At 37.5% G+C, this 18,589-nt stretch overlaps 2 protein-coding genes across 2 annotated transcripts; both read right to left on the bottom strand.

Moving 5' to 3' along the window:
• Window positions 1–1,319: 1,319 nt before the first annotated feature.
• LOC102216382 (tetranectin-like) lies at window positions 1,320–6,183 on the bottom strand. Its single transcript, XM_014474462.2, has 3 exons — window positions 5,986–6,183; window positions 5,528–5,626; window positions 1,320–3,231 (listed from the first exon to the last, which is right to left on the bottom strand). Exons 1-3 carry the CDS (start codon window positions 6,080–6,082, stop codon window positions 2,828–2,830), a joined length of 600 nt encoding a protein of 199 aa, XP_014329948.1. The 5' UTR covers window positions 6,083–6,183; the 3' UTR covers window positions 1,320–2,827.
• Window positions 6,184–11,023: 4,840 nt separating this feature from the next.
• On the bottom strand, window positions 11,024–15,425 carry LOC102216637 (GTPase IMAP family member 4-like). The gene is made up of 2 exons (XM_023345036.1): window positions 15,316–15,425; window positions 11,024–12,219 (listed from the first exon to the last, which is right to left on the bottom strand). The coding sequence occupies exons 1-2, from the start codon at window positions 15,356–15,358 to the stop codon at window positions 11,276–11,278; spliced, it is 987 nt and encodes a 328-aa protein (XP_023200804.1). The 5' UTR covers window positions 15,359–15,425; the 3' UTR covers window positions 11,024–11,275.
• Window positions 15,426–18,589: the final 3,164 nt, after the last annotated feature.

Below are 18,589 nucleotides of genomic sequence, written 5' to 3'. Positions count from 1 at the left end.
ATAAGTCAGTCAGTTGAAGCACAGTACGCATTACTCCGCGACGCTCCTGACTACGGAAGCCGTAATGTGACTAAAATGTTTTGACAGAGCGCCGTGTTCCAAAATCGCTTAGTCAGTCAGCGCAACAAGAATTAATCTATAATTAATCCACTAGAGGGAGCGGTTTTACTCGAGAACAATATATACTGTAGTTCTTTTTTAAACGAGTTTTTAAAAGATATTTTTCGGCCGCATAGTCCTTAAAATACGATAACTTCTTGAATATTATGCTTCAGAAATGTTAGATGAATTTTCCTCATGATAATTTATTGCCAGAGTTTCAGTTTTTAGGTGTGCAATACTACCTATATTCTACAGATTATTTCAAATTCTCTTCTTTCTATGGATTTAATGACATACAAACCCTCAAAATACCATTTAGCCAAAACGCTCTGCTACAGTTTATAGTCACAGCCGCCATATTGGATTTACGCTCAATCTTGTCAAAGACGTTATACATGAAATGTTTTTTTTCCCCAATTCCTTTGTCTGACTTCCATCCATCTATTTTCTTACACCCTTGTCCCTAGTGGGGTCGGGAGGTGCTGGTGCCGATCTCCAGCTAACGTTCTGGGCAACACAGAGACAGACAGGACAAACAACCATGCACACACACCTAGGGAGAATTCAGAGAGACCAATTAACCTGACAGTCATGTTTTTGGACTATGGGAGGAAGCCGGAGAACCCACGCAAACATGCACACATGCAAACTCCATACAGAAAGACCCCGGGCCGGGAATTGAACCCTGGACCTTCTTGCTGCAAGGCAACAGTGCTACCAACTGCTCCACTGTGCAGCCCCATTGTCTGACTTAACTTGTAAATTTCTGTTTTCTAATAAAAAAGGAAGAAGCCATTTAGTGTTCACTTTTAGAAGCAGTGTCATTAGCATAGCTAGATTTGTGTTTATGCTAGCAGTAGCACAAACACAAATATAGAAATAGGAAGAAAAACGGTCTCTCCTCACATTACACAAATATATTTTATAAACAGAACTCATGAAAACTAATTCCTGTTGCTACTTTAATTGAATTGAAAGAACCTCCAGTTTCTAAACTCATGACATGTATTGTTTCATCAAGTAAACAAAATAAAAAGGAGCAATTTAGCATAATATGCTAAGGGTTTCTTTCACTGACTAAAAGCAGTGACATTTGGTAATGAGACCTTTTCATTCTGGAGTGAATTCAGCCACAGAAGTTTGGAGTCATGGAAAACTGCAAGTAAGAAAAGACGCCGGGGAAAGCTACCGGGAAAAAAACAACTGCAGAAGCCAGATTTTTATGTCTGAACCTGCTTAACACGTCAGGTTTTCATCTGCCAGTTTATTTCCACCTTAGTGATCTTACATCAACAAGTGGAAAAACTGATAGTCAAAGTTTATTGAAAGGATAAATCACACAAGATATTACAGAAGAATACAGAATTAGTACATAAAAGGTTCTACTCAATTTTTGCATCTTTTAATTTAAATGCCATAAAGTTTAGACCAGCGGTTCTCAGACTGAGACAAACTTGATTTGGTGTGTAAATGAGGAAAAAATGTGATGCTTAACCAATATTTTATTTCCAGCAAAGGTGCCAGCACCTTTATTCATACTTTATTCAGTGAGTATTAAATAAACCATCTTAAATCCATTTAATTGCTTTGTTTTTAATAAAATGGACTGTATTCCTCCTGGTTTTACTGCAACCACAAGGAATGCAGCAAATGACATACCAGCACATCACTTTTGTCAAAAATAAAACCCACTGTGACCTCCACATCTCATTTTGGTCAGGATGCAGCTGAAAATCACTGGTTTGAAGTCGTCTTTAGAGTAGCAGGCAGCAGGGAGAGTGCAAACACAAAGCAGCTGAAACAAAGTGCAGAGTCCATCTTGAGATAAACGGGATCAAACCAGAGGTGGTAAAAGTACTGAGTCTCTACTCAAGTAGAAGTACAGATACTTGTATGAAAGAAAACTAGTAAAAGTAAAGGCTGGACTGTTTTACTCAAGTAAAAGTAAAAAAGTAGAACTTTTAGTCATACAAAATACGTTACTTTTAAGAGCTCACAAGATGCTCTGTGTTGGTATAAAGATAAAAATACTGATACGGTCTAGTTTTCCTTAAAGCAAAATCTCAATTAGGGTGATTTAATTGGACAAAGCAGAGAATTTGTCACTAATCGTTCTTTGAGTCAACAACATGGAAGGATTTTTTAAAATGAGGCTACTGACAGAGAATGTTTTGTGTCTCCAAATGTATTTTTCTATTGTTCATGATGTCACTCAGGTTAAAGCAATGGTGTCCAAACCTTTTAAAGTCTGCTGTTGAGTAAAAGTTGCTGATTGTTTGTGGTAATGTTTGCTGTGAAACATAATTAAATGAGTATTTGTTTTGTACCTTGCATATTTAGAAGGCTTCCTATGTATTTTTGAAAAGCAGTGAATATTTCACTGCAACTTTGAGCTGCCAAGGGCCGCACAAAATCACAGCAAGGGCCACAATTTGGACACTCCTGTATTAAAGCCTCCATCCATGTTGTTTTTCTCGTGTTCTTCTTCTTCACTTTGGTTGCGTCCAACTGATTAGTGAAATACCGACGCTATAACACTTTTTGTGCGAACGGTGGATTTCTTTCGTCATTATTTTTTCATCATATGTGAAAATATAAAGAGCAGAAAGTACAGATATTTCTCTTAAAATGTAGGGCGTAACAGTAAGATAAGTACTCAAGTATCTGAAAATCTACGTAAGTACAGTAACTGAGTACTTTTACTTTCTTACTTTCCACCTCTGGTTCAAACTATGTTGAACTCGCAGACTGAGGGCTTTTCTTCGCGGCAGTTCTCATCGCGCCACTTCCCATCGGTCAACGTCATGGCGGCGCAGTTCTGCGTCTTGCCGCCATCCGGCTGTGGAGACCTGAAGTTGGACGTGTCCCAGTTTTTGTACGTGATGCTGGAGCCAGTTTGGTCCATCCACTGGCCCTCGGTGGTCATGTCGTTGACGCCGAGCCAGACCTCCCTGTCCGGGCCGACGCTCTGACGGATGTAGTCCCGGAGCCGGTGGTTCTCCTCGCTGGAGGCGGGAGTAGCCAGGACGCCGCCCAGAGAGTTGCAGTCTTCACTGGCAGTGTGGTAGCGCTTCTTCAGAGGGTCGGCCAAGAAACATTTCCCATGGATCTTTTCACCTTTTAAACAAACTGTGACAGAAGATAAGATCAGATATTTAGATAACAAGCTTTGCTTTTATTGTCTTCTTTTGCCAACACCGTAAAAAACTATATTGATATTGAATACACTATATAAACACGTATTAGACGTTTAACATTTCCAACTAAAATAAAGCTCACATACAATATAAAATACATTAATATATCGTGTGCACCTTAATTCTGCTCAAACATTGTGTCCATATCATCAACTTTAAATCTAAACCAACTTATTTTCTGGTTCTTGTCGGTAGCTATGGAAACTAAGAGCGGATGTTTTCTGCAGGCATTTTTTCCCAATGATTTTCTGGAGGTAGAGTTAATTTCTCTTTTTCTAGAGATGACGACTTAACTTACCGCTTTCCTCATACACTTTTGTAAAATGGTTTTCTCAAGATAACGGGTTAATTTCAAAATGCTATCTTGAGATAATTACTTAATTTACTGTTTTCTGCGTATACTTTTTCCCAAAGGTTTTCTCAAGATTATGAGTTATCTTCCTAATGGTTTCCTTGAGTTAACAGCTTACTTACCTGATGGTTTTCTCAAGATAATGACTTTCAATTTCAATTTCCAGTTTTCTCTAGATAATTTAATTTCCTGATGGTTTTCTTGAGTTATTCTCCTGCTTTCCACTTACACTTTTCCCCAATGTTTTTCTAGAAATAACAGTTAATTTCCAGTGTTCTAGCAATAACGACTTAATTTCTCAGTTAATCTTGAGAAATCAGACTTTGTTTTCTCAAGATAAGGAGACGATTGGAGTGTTTTAAACCTGATTTCATCCTTTAATTCAAGCCACAACAATTTATATAGACATTGACTCTTTATCTCGAGAAAACCATCGGGAAAAAGTTAATGTGGAAAATGTCGACTCTTGGCTTCCATAGATATCATTCTGTAGTGTATATCTCTTTATCAATCAGTCAATCAATCAATCAGGTGTATTTGCATAGCACATTTCAGCAACAAGGTTGTTCAAATTACTTTACATTATAAAAACATTAAAAACAAATCAACAACTGAAACAATCATTCATTGGTCATGTGCGCAGTGTATTATCACGTCTCAGTGCAATACACAACTCCACCAACAGATGTCAGTAATACAACACAAGATAAATTATATCCTCAGTACTTACAAAGAAAATGTGCACATATATGAACATGAACATTTCCTCTGTATAGCCTTAAGCCCCACAGTCAGGACTTAAAAGTGCTTAATGACATTTTAGAAGGCGCAAAATAAATAAGGGCTTTTTCCCCGAATTCTGGGTAAAAGGGACAAAGAGCAAGAAATAATCTGAATGCAAAAAGTAAGAATCATAACTTCTCAGTGTGATTAGATCACAGATGTAGAAGGGTAACAACTCAGTCATGGTCTTATAAATAAAAACGTAAAAATGTTTATCCCAATGATAGACAGAATCTTTTTTTTTATTCTGTCTCACATTAGGGACATTTTGTGTCCCTAATGTTGCTCAAACTTAGAAAACAACAGAACATCCTTTGTGTTCAGAGCAACAGACAACATCTGTGAACCAGGTGTTGACGGTTTCAGACTGTTTCTTATATTTAGGATATATTTAGACTGTTGGCTCCAGGCTGATTACACTCTGCATGCTCTGAATGACAATCAACCTCAGACAAAGGCATGAATCTGTATCCCCACATCATGTTAAAGCCTTAAGACAAATTTTAAAGGGTAAAGAAAAGTTGTTTTAAGTATTATTTCAGATTTTCTACTTACTTTTAGCTGTTTTTTATTAACTTTTAAGCAGTAATTTATTGAGAGAACGTTCAAATCTCTGCGGTGTGAAGTCAGTCAAAGATTTTGTAGACCTCTAAAGGCATTGGATCAGGTTATCCTGATGTGATCCATTTCATTCAAATTCAAACATACTTTATTGACCCCAAAGGGACGTTAAATTTATGTAGGATTTATTTTCATTTAAATGGCAGAGTTTTACATTTTCCCCTTGAAAGAACCGATATGGAATATTTTTGTTTAAATATTTAACTCGTATTTGGGAAATCAGTAAAAAGGATTTGCACAGTTATTTTTACTTCAATACTACGATATACTTAAATGCTAACTATGGTGCGTATGTTCAATTTGAATGATGATGGGAAACAACACAATGCAAGATTAAATTGTTTGTAGATGTAAAACTTTAGTAAATCTCAAATATCGTTTGAGATAAAAAAAAAAAAAATCAGAGGCTTCTTGATTTGAAACACTTTCCATAAAGAAATATTTCTGATCATCTGCTCTAGATTGAGCTCACCTGTTTGCAGAGCTTGTTTTTCCTTCAGCAGGTTGAGATCCTGAACGATTTCCTCAATCTGTTTCTGCAGCTCCACCACAGCAGAATCCCGCAATGTATCTGATATAAAACAAAACGCAATCTGTGTAAAATTTCTGCACAACAAAAATGATACAGCAGTACACTGCAAAAATATACAACCTTACAAAAAGTAAATAATTCCTTGATAATGATGAAAAAATACTAATTTCATTGGCAGATTATTTCATTCATAACATGGGGAAGTTGTCTTGTTAGAAATAAATTTATCTGCATTTTTTCATCAATATTAAGGAATTATTCACTTAAAACAAGCCTCCATATCTTGCTGATAAGTTACTTCAAGTTAGTTTTATATTTGCACTAGAAACTAGACTATAATACTTGGTAAGGCTTGGTGTTTTTTAGTGTTCATCATACAGGTGAGGTTATAAATCTACCTTTATTCACCGGCTTCTTCCTGGTTGCAGTCTGCTGCAGTGAGCAGTGGATGAGCAGCAAGACGCCCAGCAGAACAGAAAATCCTCTGAACTCCATCCTGGAACCTGTTGAATGTGGCTCCGACGTGGACGTTCACACATTTATCCGTCTCCCTCAAACCCTCCCATTTATCCCTCCTTACAAAAGGAAAAGTACTGGAAGAGTTGTTTGTGGGGAACGACAGTCCAACCTCAGGAGCCTGGAGGGATGGCGTGCCGAGGCTGCAGCCTCCTCACGTGGAGCCAGCGTCCCGAGCAGAGCCAGGCCCGTGAGGCAGGTGCCGACAAGGCGGGACGGTACAGGCCAGTCATTACATAACCCTTCAGAAGGGATGGAGAAGAAATAGCCATATTCTTCCACTGCATAAACCAGTGGTGTCCAAACGTTTTGCTATTAGTGCCAAAATTGTTGAGTTGAGAAAACTTGAGGGCCACATTTTTTAAAATTAAAACTGAAAGGCTTTTATTTCTGAAGACATTTGCTGTTTTTATGTCTTCAATATTATACTAAATAGACAATATTTTAATAAAGATATAAAGGGCATTATAAATAAAATCTACTATTAAAGCAAAGTAGTCTTATTTTTTGTAGAAAAGGAATCTGTAAATCATTGTTGATCCAAAATATAAACAGAGCCTTGCACAGTTGCTGTATTAAATGACAGGTAAACATTTTCCAACATTTTTTAGGGGTTTATTATCCTCGTTTTTTCTTTCGGCAACAAAGGCTGGGCAGCGCTTGCTGATTTCAACAAAGTGTAATAAAAAAAAACAAGAACATTGCATCTAAATAAATAAACGTAAAAAGATTTCGTATGTCTGGGAAAATCTGTAAATTCTGTAAAAATAGCATTTTGTTCCATTCTTGAATTGTGATCCGAGGGCCCAAACAAAATCATCCAGAGGGCCGCAAATGGGCCGGGCCACAGTTTGGACATCCCTGGCATCAACTGTTAGTCCTATTGAACATTTGCAATTATCGAGGCGCCATGACGGATGTGGGAAGGGAGGGATGGGAGTATTGAACAGAGCGACAGAAATTGTTTTCCCAAGTTGTTTTTGCCAGTTTATTCGTGGCTTTTACTTGTTCGAATCAAGCTAATTTGTCTGTGATCGTAACACACCTGGTTGGGGCTGATAGGCGGCGGCATTTACGAAAGTTTGAAACAGCTAGCTTAGAAACTGACCAATGCCTCCTTCCTCCTCCTGATTAAGTTGTTGACTGTGCCTGAATTCACACCACATGATTTATGTCACCATGTCATAAACAGCGTTTCCTCTTACACCGGAGCGGCATTAAAAACGTACCACAGACGAGATGCTAACAAGTTTTCTTTCTTCCATACATGCTAGGCTACATGACGATGCAGCACTGTCTCCATAGTTACTAACGGTTAGAGACGTACTTTCTCTAAATTTATGTCTTTCTAATCACACTTACTTGTAAAGTAAATGAACGTTAATCTTCTTACCTTGAAAAAGTGCTCGCTATAAATCCGCGTTTCCACCGTGTAATTATGATTAACGGCTGCTATCCATCGCCGCCATCTTTCCTCATTAAAAGTTATACAATAAAATGACAAGTTTGGTTTGCATCCTTGTCTGATTGTGTAGCCGACCGCGCAGCAGCCTAGAAGCAGTAAAATAAACAAAATAAAAGCTACAGTTGTCTATTTTAGACTAGCTTTACTTTTTTTTAAGACTAGCTTTACATAAGCGCAGTGGTTGTTTGACGTCCGTCATGGCGGAGTGGGCGGAGTTCTGAAAAGCATGACGTCACGTGCAAAAGGTCAGTAGGCTAAAAAAAAAAAAAAAAAAGAAGCTGGTTTTGGTTAATCTTGCAAAAATATTCTGGAAAACAATTACAACCTTACACTGCAAATGCAAAATTGTATTTAATTGATAATAGTAAGCTGACATAAATCATCAAATTGCTATCAACACTCACTTTTCGTAAGTTACTTGGAATTTGTGGTTGAAAAGTCTCCAACTCACTCCACTTGAGCTGGGTTCATTTAGAAATAGTATGCATGCTTTTTTTCTATGTCTGAAAGTACTCTGACTCATTACTGCATGCATCCAAGCACAAATGGTTTACTTTAGTTTTTTGTCTTTTTTGAAAAATATTTTGTATTTCAAATATTTGATGTAATTAGTAATTCTGTGAAGTGACGTAAAGGGAAAGCACAACCCACATATGGAGGCCTTCCTTTTAAGTGTATGTGATTGAACAGGTATTATCTTTATTTAGCCCATGTTACGTTAATAAAATATATCTGAGTTACGTGTACTTAAATATATTTGATTAAAAATCTAATTGTTCAAGATAATAAACTTAAATGTGTAACCAGAATTACCAGGTTGTTTGTTTAAAAAAAATTACCCTGTTTGTCACTCTGTTTTCTTTAAACAGATTTCAAGCAAAGATGGGAATAAATTGTGTTTTTGTTGCAGGTTGCTGACAGCAAAGTGCAGAAAGCTGACCTTTTTTAAAATGCCAGGATGAATCACAAGTTAACTGACAAAATAGTGTAAAACTTTGGAAGTTTATGGTTTGTTTTGGACCTTTTTCCTCCCAGCCTTTGAACACACCCTGCAACAGTCTGAGGGAAGCGTGGAAAGAATCCAGAGTCCCGTCTGGACGTTGTGTAAAACTTCAGAGTGCCTGATGACACGTGGCAAACACATAACCATGCAGAGAGGCTGGTGCTGGAGCTTTAATATCACCTCTGACCTGCATGAATGATTCCACATCTGGAGTATTTGTCAAATGTTTGTAGTAGGAAACATACTTCAAAAAGAAACTTGAAAATACTAGGAGTTTTAGATTTAATTACTCCAAGTCAGCTAAATATTTATAAATAGTCCTGTGCCGACAAGAGTCCAACACATTTTTAAGACATTTAATTGAACAACTCAATAAACCAATTATAATTAATGATGATGATTCAACAACATAGCAGCAATACCTTAAAATGATAATTTTCTAATTGATGCTATCAGTCTGGGACGTCATTGTAGAGGAATCTTTACCCACTTTTTGTGTAGATAGGATTTGAATCTTACTATATAATATTTGCACTGTATTAGAATTAACCTATTTGAACTAAACTCTGATATTACTGGTGCAAAATAGTAGGACTTGAATATTTTAAAAAGTAATTTTGAGGCGCAATTTGTGGTGGATTTCTGTGATATAAATAAACTGTCTGGTAAAATTTAATGGAAGAATAATGACCTTGTTCACAACATTGTCTTAAAGTAGCGTTTCTCAACGGGGGCGTTCAGAGGACGGCGGGGGCGCTGGCGGAAATTTATACAAAAGGGGGCTGCTGGGATTCCTTTGGGGGCGTTTGCTCGAAGGTAAACTTTACTTCTTAAATGCACAACAATACCAGTTTAGACTTTGAGCAACTTGCTAAAATTATATTGTGTAACATTAAAACATGCTTGGCTGCAACTGTATCCTGGTAGCTGTTTGTAGCTTCTTGGCGCAGCTCCTGCTACTGGTAGCTTCACTGCATCAGTTCAGCGTCACACCGGCTGATGACGTTGCTGTGATCCACTTGTCTGGTGTCTGATTTTCAAATATTTTATGTTTTATTGAGGATTTTTGTACCTATGTTTTTACAGTGCTGTGATCATGTCAAAGCAGCAACTTATATTAAAAAATGTTTTATTGTCTGTCTGGATGCTGCACGCTTCCATGGAAGGACAACAGAATATCGCTCTTATAAACATGTAATGACTAAATCATGATACCCTCACTGTGTATCCCTCTGAAACATGAACCCATTTAAATGATACCAAAAAAATCCTTCCATGGGTGATACCACGATAGAGAGTGCTCATTTTATACAGTTAACATCGGTGTTGTAAGTGATCCGGTATGAAACAGTAGCACCACAGCAGTTTTGAATTTCAATCATCACACTGTTTTCAAATAAAAGGTAAGATAATATTGTTGAAGTGTCATGGGTTTGTTGGGACCACATCTAGTACAAAGTAGAAATACGTTTTATAGACAATAACAGTAAAGAACTTATCACTTATTTATGTTTTTAATTAGGTTTGATATATTTATGTCTTCAATGTTATTTTTCATGTCGTTGTTAATGTCACGATGCTGATGACTCCAAGTCACTTTCAATTTGACTCATTAGGACTTGATAAAAACCTGCTTTGTTCTTTGTAATTTCTGTCCAGTAAAACTATTATATAAATCAATAGTCAGGTCCATATAAAGACATAATCCTTGTTTCCGTCTCATATTTGTATGGCATTAAAAGGATCTGGAACTTTTGTTTTTCCACTGAAAGCTCTGGTTTGCTCAGCTATGCCATGTGGGTGAAATTTTTTGGATGATACTGATGTCCCATTCTCCTGAAGGCAGCACAGTGCTGCACCACCAGAAACTGTCAGAAACACTGAAGAGCAGAAGAGTTATGATTGATATGATTGCAGTTTTATCCATGTTTTAATGTTGCAGAGCATTGCCATTTTGCAAATAGATCAACATTTAAACTGGTATTGTTGTACATCTTTCATCTGGTCATTTTGTTCAGAAAATTGCACAGAACAAGAATATTTTTTTCCACTCTGATTGGCTGCTGTTAGGCCTGCGATTTTAAGTTTAATGTTCATTGCATTTTTCGTAGACACCTCTAAAAATAATTTATATTCTCATGGCTTTTTTGTTCTCTGGGAAATTATTTTTCATGATAAATACAAAAACAAGCATAACAATCCAAACATCAACAATAGTGATAGTAATATTAATAATAAAATTATATTCAGTGCAAAGTAGCCTGCAATTTCTTTGGTTCGGGGCGGTAAGAGACCTGGATAATGGACAGGGGGTCACTGGCCCAACAAAGGTGGAGAAACACTGTCTAAAGGTTAGATCACTATAAAAAGGGAAGGTTGATCTGTGAGACCTGGTTAAACTGAAAATATGATTCAACAGCTAATATTAAATAAATAATGAATACATTTGGAATGTTTTCCTTTAATGAAACTGTATTTATTGACAAAAGAAAAGACTAAAATTCACATGCAAACAATTCTAGCATCTTACATTAAGCATCTAAACATCAGGAGAAATATTTTTAAAACAGTGTGAGATACAGAGGTCACAGCTGAATTACATCACTACCTGGAATTTTAACTCGATTATCAAGACAGTAAAGTAAAAATGCTTATTAGTTCAGCTTTATCCTCTGTAACAGCTGCTAGGAGACAACATCTAACCTCACATTATTTCACAAGCCTTGACAAGTTGTGCCCCAAGTTTTACCAGATGATAGAGAGGATCAAATTGTTCAGCTTCACCTCTGGCTCTGGATTCATACTCTGCCTGCACCCTAGATTTTTCCTTTTGAATTTCTCTCTCCTGCTCTTCCTTTAGTTGATTTTTCATGGTTTCAATCTCCTCCATCTGACCCTTGAATTCTTCCTTCATTTCCTGTATCTTTTTCTCATATTTCTCTTGTATTTTTCTCTCCAGTTCTTCTTTCTCTTTACGTATTTTCTCTTCTTTCTCCTTCAGGATTCGTTGCTTATCCTCTTCGATTTTCCTCTCAGCGTCTTGGAACATCTCATTGGTGTAGTGACTTCCTCCATTCCTGTCAACAATGGTTCTGATCTTCTTCAGCAGCTCAGTGACCTGAGGTTTCTTATCTTTCAGCCGATTGTTGAAGACTTGATACTGGTTATTACATCTGGACACCAGATACTGGAGTTCTGGGCTTTTAGACAAATAATCTTCAATGGTGGTATCATCAAGGTCATCTCCACGGGTAAACAGAACCATGCTGTATCTGTTTGCTGCCTCTCCAAAGATTTCTTGAATCAATTGCACTGATTGTTTTTCTTCTTCTGTGAATCTGCCGATTGCAACGACCACCAGGAAGATGTGGGGTCCAGGAGAAGCGTACCAGATGCACTGACCAAGATCTTTTCTGGTTTTATCTTCCCCAAACCTGGTGTCAAACAGACCTGGAGTATCAATAACAGCAACCTGCTGTCCATCAATATTACTGGAGCCTTTTGAGCAGTCAACAGTCATGGAAGTGGGGCTGCATTTGGATTCAAAGCACGGTCGACCCAGAATGGTGTTTCCAGTAGCGCTCTTCCCAATCCCAGTCTTCCCCACCATCACGATCCTCAGGTCTTTGTTGTTTGTAATGTTTGTTCCTGTAAAGAAGAAAGTTTGAACATGAATTAAAATCATCAACCTGCACTCAGAATGTCATCTTTATTATTTTATTTCCATGTGACCTTCATTCAAGATCTCATTTACCAGAGACATCTGTGTTGATAAAACAAATAAAACAAAATTACAAGCATAGCAACAAAACGAGCAAGAATGAAATTTGACTTAGTTAAATGAGCTAATAAACACTGTGTATCTGGTCAATAAAAGTGCCATCATACCAATAATTGTAGCAATTACAATAAAACATGTTCATTATTTGCATAAAAATATTGGGAAATAGCAGATTTTATTTCTTAAAGATGATTTTTTCTTGAAGGTGCACTTAAAACGTTTGACTCTGTTTCTGAGGAATTAATGGACATTAAAAAGACAGTAATCAAAGTCGTTGTTAAAGCTAAAAAAAGGAAGAAGCTGCTGAGAACCACATGATTGAGCTTGAATGTCATTCTTTCAGATGGGAAGAATGACATCACTGGAGCCACACTCACTGTGGCCCCAGCTCATCGGGGCCTCAGTTCAATGATCGACTTTGTTATCGTCTCATAGGATCTGTGGCCACCTGTCTTGGACACTCGGGTGGTGAGTTGGTTCTGGTGGTGGGGAAGGATGCAGGTCAGGCTTGGCAGGGTTAAACATATTACGAGGGTCTGCTGGGAACGTCTCCAGGAGAACTCAGGAGAACTTTGAAAACGTTCCAGAGATGGTGGGGGACATTGAGTCTGAGTGGACCATGTTCCTCAATTCCACCAACATGTCTTTCACTGAAGAAGTGTAGCCTGAGGACTCTGGTTCGGGCTCTCCAATCTCTGGGGATGAGGTTGCCGAGGCGGTTAAAGAGCTCCTCAGTGGCAAGGCCAGTAGGGTGGATTAATTTTACCTTGAGTCCCTTAAGGCTCTGGATTATGGAGGGTTGTGATGGTTGTAATATTGCATGAACATCGAGGGAAGTTCCCCTGGATTAGCAGACTGGGGTGGTGGTGCCCCTGTCCAAAAAGAGGGACCAGAGGGTGTGCTCCAATTACAAAGGGGTCTTAAGCCTCCTTGGTAAGGTCTATACAGGGATCCAGGAGATGCGAGTATTGGGACAGGGCCTTAGAGTGAAGGGAGAAGGGGCTCAGGGAGGCGGACTAAATAAGCATTGCATGTTTGGAAGAGTAAGAGGGAAAAGCTTCTTCTTTCCAAAAGGAATATGGTTTGCAAAGCTGCATCTAAATGAGCATCAAGATTTGTAGAATAATGTTGATTGGGCAAATGATACCCAAGTAGAGATATCTCATCCAAATCCATTGGACCATGACTATACAAAAGGAAACACAGTGTATGACCAAATAAACCTCATGCCGACTGTCTTGCTTAGTCGAGGAGGTATTATGATTTGGGCCCAATCTGCAGGCTTAAAGGCTGAGCATCCATGAACCTCTTCTAGAATTAAAGGGGAGGTTTTTGTCTGACACAACTTACCAGAAACAGAATCATGCAGCAGTACACGGATCTTAAACAACAGCAGTAAACCTACATCAGTAGCCATAAAAGTAAAAACCATCAAGGTGTTGCAATGGCCCAGGCAGAAAGCAAAGCCCTGTCTTAACATATTTTCATAATAAATGTGCAACCACAAACCATGTACTGCTGATACATTGTACTTTCACATAACACAAATCATCCATTTCAGATCAAAGGCCTTGTGTGCTTTCACAACTTGTTGAGCATGTAGAGTCAACAGAATGTGACATTCACTCAATATACTGTACTTCACACTCAGCTACTGCAGTTCCGCTTCAAAAATCTTTAAAACTAAAAAATTCACATGGTTTAGAGCATTTCACACCCTGATTTCGTGTGAATGCAGCACAATTTGTGGCTATAAGTGCAGTCGTTTTCTGTCCAGAGAAAGATGTGATGTTATAATATATTTCTTTCATTCAAAAAAGGTTGTGCAACCAATTCACATAGAAGTTTTAACCTCCTAAGATCCGAGCTTTCTGTTTAGAGTGCATTTTTGTCCCGGTATGTCAGTTTATCAGTTTAGGTCCTTCACAGCTGCCGCTGTCTATATGCACAATGGATATTTAAATATCACACAAATATAATAGAAATGAAGAGAATAAAGTCATAATATTGTGAGCATATTGTCAAAATATTAGGAGACTAAAGACAATATTACCAGAAGAAAGTGAAGTTATGAGAAGGAAAATTAAGAAAAGATTTTGAAAAAGTTACCAAGGCCTCACGTGAACAGTTCAGCAATTTCGGGACTCTTTCTTCCAAATAGGTACAGTAGTTGCACAATTATTTCAAACTCCTGCTACTGATCACAATGTGATGCAGATGAGTTAAAAGATTAAGCATTTCCTAATTTGTAAAATCAAAAGCAAAGTAGGCGATACAATGTCACAAGACGTTTAACGTTCCTCATGTTAACACATCTGAATGTGTTAATATGTGGTGAGACTGTTTTTAATCATAGGATTACTAGTCTGCTTTATTCTACTAATGCAACTTTAGTCTCATAAAATCAAGACTTTGTCCTCTTACGACTTCATTCTCATAAAATTTCAATTTTTCATGTATTACTTCAACTTTATTATGGTAATATTACAACTTTGTGTTTTATAGCTTAATAGTCTGGCCTTAATTAAGGCCAGCATTGGAGCGAAATTGCTACCGCAGTTGATAAACCCGGTAACGTTTCAGCTGTTCTTCGTTAACGTGACGTAAATAGGTTATAATGATTTTCATTCAGTCAGGACTTTACGCTGACACTAGCCATATGCATTGCAGGTAGATTGTAGTAAAGCATTGATTAATGCCTGGTTTTAAAATTAGTTCACTGGACTTGTAGCCATTATTTTGTGCCCATTCCCAGCCAGCATACCTAGGTGGGCCCCATATGGGATAAAAGAGCCATTATTTTGTGCCCAATACACTGATCTTCATAGAAAATCATGAGGCAATCCCAGAACAACATAAAAGATGGCTGAAGTTGAGAAGCAGCAAGTTTAGCCCATATGTATTTTTGTAACTGGATATTTTCTACATCTGAATAGAATCAATATTTAGCTATACTGACTCACCATTGTTGCAGGCTTTTCTCGGGCTGACCTCGTTGCTGTCCATGATCAGTCAGAGAGCAGTGTTGACACTCAAGCTGCAGAAAAGTTATGAATACAAGTTGGATCCAACACAAGCCTTTTGAACAGTGCTACTGTCAGGGTAATCTGAAACTGGAGCTTTGATTGGCTCTCTGTCCCAGATTTTATAAGGAGTGTCTTGCTTTACTTTACTCACATCAGAATCATCTAAAGCGCTTTTAGAAGGTGTTTTGAAGTCAAAGGTAATCTGTAATAAATAAATTTAAAAAAACTAATTTGTTTGGCAACTTAAAACTTGCAGGGCAATTTTTGAATTTGCTCTGGGACAGAGCAGATTGGGGACAGAGACCCTGCATGGTGGTATCAAGTGTACAGACATTTACACCATATCATATGGAGGAATTTAAAGGTGCCTAAACTCATAGAGTATATTAATAAAGGTTAAATAAGACTCGGAACTCCATCTGCTCATAGTCAAAACGAGAAGAGATTTTAATGCACATCTGCAGAACTAAACATTACATACACATCGTTACAGTAGTCCCAAAATCTCTTGCCTGCTACTTCTGGTATCAGTTTTTTATAGAGTCCGAGCTCTACTGGTGTGTATTGGAAAGCCTCGACCAATGGCGTTGCTTTCCTCCATTTATGTAGTTCATTTGGCTCCGTCTTACACTGGATGTGTATTGGAAGGTCCTTGGAAATATTCAGACCCCTTGACATCTCATCTGCTCCGTTTCAAAGGTGCCAAACAAGTCTTGAGCTCCGGCCCAGTTTCTTTGCTGGCGAGCAGGAGAAATGTCTGGCGCCAGAACTTTCTTGCCCACCAGCTTAACTAATAACATTCCTCTAATGATTGCTATTCCATATCTTCTCCAAATCTGAATTCCTTCCTGACTTCTAGGCCAGATTGACCCAGTCCATTTGACACAATGCATTTATTTTAGGTTAAAACATATCTTAGTGCGAACCAACCAAACAACATAATTTTTAACTATTAATATAATTATATTCCTCTACAATCACTGGGTCAGGAGCGCTTTCTATGTGAAAGAAAGCCAAAGTGTATACAGAGTCAAAGCCTTCTAGGTTTGCAGAGCATCATCTGAATGAGAAACAAGACTTGTAGAAAGTTCTAGACACTAAAAAGACAATTGTTACAATGAATTTACTCATGTTTGGAGAAATTAAACACAATTCAATCAATACAATCAATACAAACACCTCATATCACCTCAACTGGAGAAAATTCAATTCCTGTTGCTTGAATTACGTTTTTACTTTATCCAACTTTTAATACATTTCATATTCACTTTAATTCTAGAAAATTCAATATACGTATTTAAAAAAACAATACAAATAGTATATTTGGTCCTTTATTTCATAAATAAAGCACTTGCATTGTGTGTAGGGGTGCACCAACTGCAGGTTTCTCGTCGATTGCCGATTACGGACCTTTAAAAAGGCTGACCTTTCAATTCCAGTATTTTTTGTCTGAAATGTCTCCATATAGCAAGAAAGTCACTGAGTTGGCAACAGTGCGGTTACTATTGTTAACTGCAAACATGCAGACATGACAGGTAAACCTCTCACAGCAGAGCAAAAGAAGATAGTAGCTGATTTTTAGACCTTTGGTGAGGTAGAAAACAGCAACTTCACATGTAAGTATGCTGATTCCAGGTATCAGCATAGGAAGAGAACATTTCACATCACAGTGGTGGAAAAAGAACCAGAGCTGTTGTGTGTTGCTGAGTGTTAACAACAATGTAAAGCACTGAACTCCACACACAGGCTGAAGGACTCCTGGATAGAAAGGCCCCTGGTATGAATGAGTAGAGATACTCTCATAGCTATTGGCTCCTGAACAATCCAGGAAGTGGAGCAGCTGTTTCCATTTTTCTGAGGCAAACTAATATTTTTTTCTCCATTTTTTTAATTCAAAGGAATCTGCTCACTTGTTGCAGTCAGACATATTTAGAAAGTCTCTGTCAATTCTTAATTTACATTTTAAACAACAAAGCTTTAAACATTTGCTGTAATGTTGAAGGTTCTTCCTTGTTATGTAAGGTTATGCTGCAGTCTTTAACTCATCAACACGTCCACATAAATCACCCAGCAGGTTTTATTCAGATCCAAGCTGCGCTGGTTGTTGAAAACTTTGTAGAGTTTGTTTCTCAGCTCCGTTCCCTTTACGTCGATGTGAAAACCTTCAGTTATCTGTTGCCAAAAAAAGTTGTAAAGCAGCGCCACACCGCCCTCTAGTGGACAGTTTGAAAACAGTAGCAGAAAAGCTGTGATTTCTACTTTACTACAATAATATTTTTTATATTGTATGAAGAAAAACATTAGGCGATAACTTTCAGTGCCACATATGTAAATTAAATACTTTTAAAACATTTAAAACAGTAAAACTTTAGTTATCAATAGAGCAGCAACAGATGGACGTTCTTCACCTTTTTATCCTTATTTCATTACTACATTATGTAAGTACTCCATATTGACTCCATATTGACTGAAATTTAACAATTTAGGGATTTTTCTCTTTTCGGTTTGATATTTTTTTCTTTAGATTTTTTTCTATTAATTTAGGCCCTTAATATTAGTTCTGAAATTCCTGTTTCTTTGGCTTAATACCAGTTCATTCAAACTTAAATGTCTGACCTGAACCTGACCCAAAGTTATTGCTTCTGGTGAGTTTAATAAGCCACTGAGAATGAATCAGGAGAAGGCCTGATAGAAAGTTGTGTTAATCTATTATAGTCTAAATAAAGGAAATGGCAGCTTAACCTGTTGAGGAAAGAAAAGGTACAGATGTTCATTACTGGAACCAGTGCAGCTCACTGGGCAATAATGTGCAGACAGCTCCAACCTGCTCCGCTCCTATCAGTCACACATCCCAGGAGATTTACACCTGATTCACCCTGCAGTTACAACAAACAACAAAATGGAGCTGGAAGATGCTGAACAAAATCTAAAGATGAGAGAAGTTACACTGCTTACTCAAATTATGGTCTAAAAACAAAAGCAGTGAACATTTAATTAAAATAATATGTTTACATTTATGAGCTCATTTATCAGGTAAATTTGTTCATGGGTTTATTTTAGGTGGCCTTTGTTGGGAATCTTCCTCTCTGCTCCTTGTTTTTTCATTTTGTGAATAATGTGTGTAATTGCTGTTTTCTGGAGAACCAAACACTGAGAGGAAACTTTGTAACTGTTTATAAAATGATGGATGTCAGTGACTTTTTTCTTATCT

The sequence above is a fragment of the Xiphophorus maculatus genome, chromosome 13, assembly GCF_002775205.1.
Source record: "Xiphophorus maculatus strain JP 163 A chromosome 13, X_maculatus-5.0-male, whole genome shotgun sequence".
NCBI classification, from domain to species: Eukaryota; Metazoa; Chordata; class Actinopteri; order Cyprinodontiformes; family Poeciliidae; genus Xiphophorus; species Xiphophorus maculatus.
The sequence above is the reverse complement of the archived record's forward strand: the minus strand, read 5'-3'. Positions and strand labels throughout refer to the sequence as shown.

Bases quoted from the DNA above. Each gene is read 5' to 3' on its own strand.
- LOC102216382 (XM_014474462.2), bottom strand. From the start codon at position 6,082: ATGGAGTTCAGAGGATTTTCTGTTCTGCTGGGCGTCTTGCTGCTCATC. The intron at 5,627-5,985 runs GTAGATTTATAA...GTTTTATATCAG, and splicing joins GAAGAAGCCGGTGAATAAAG to ATACATTGCGGGATTCTGCT. The intron at 3,232-5,527 runs GTGAGCTCAATC...CTTCTGTCACAG, and splicing joins AAAACAAGCTCTGCAAACAG to TTTGTTTAAAAGGTGAAAAG.
- LOC102216637 (XM_023345036.1), bottom strand. From the start codon at position 15,358: ATGGACAGCAACGAGGTCAGCCCGAGAAAAGCCTGCAACAATG. The intron at 12,220-15,315 runs GTGAGTCAGTAT...TCTTCTTTACAG, and splicing joins GAGAAAAGCCTGCAACAATG to GAACAAACATTACAAACAAC.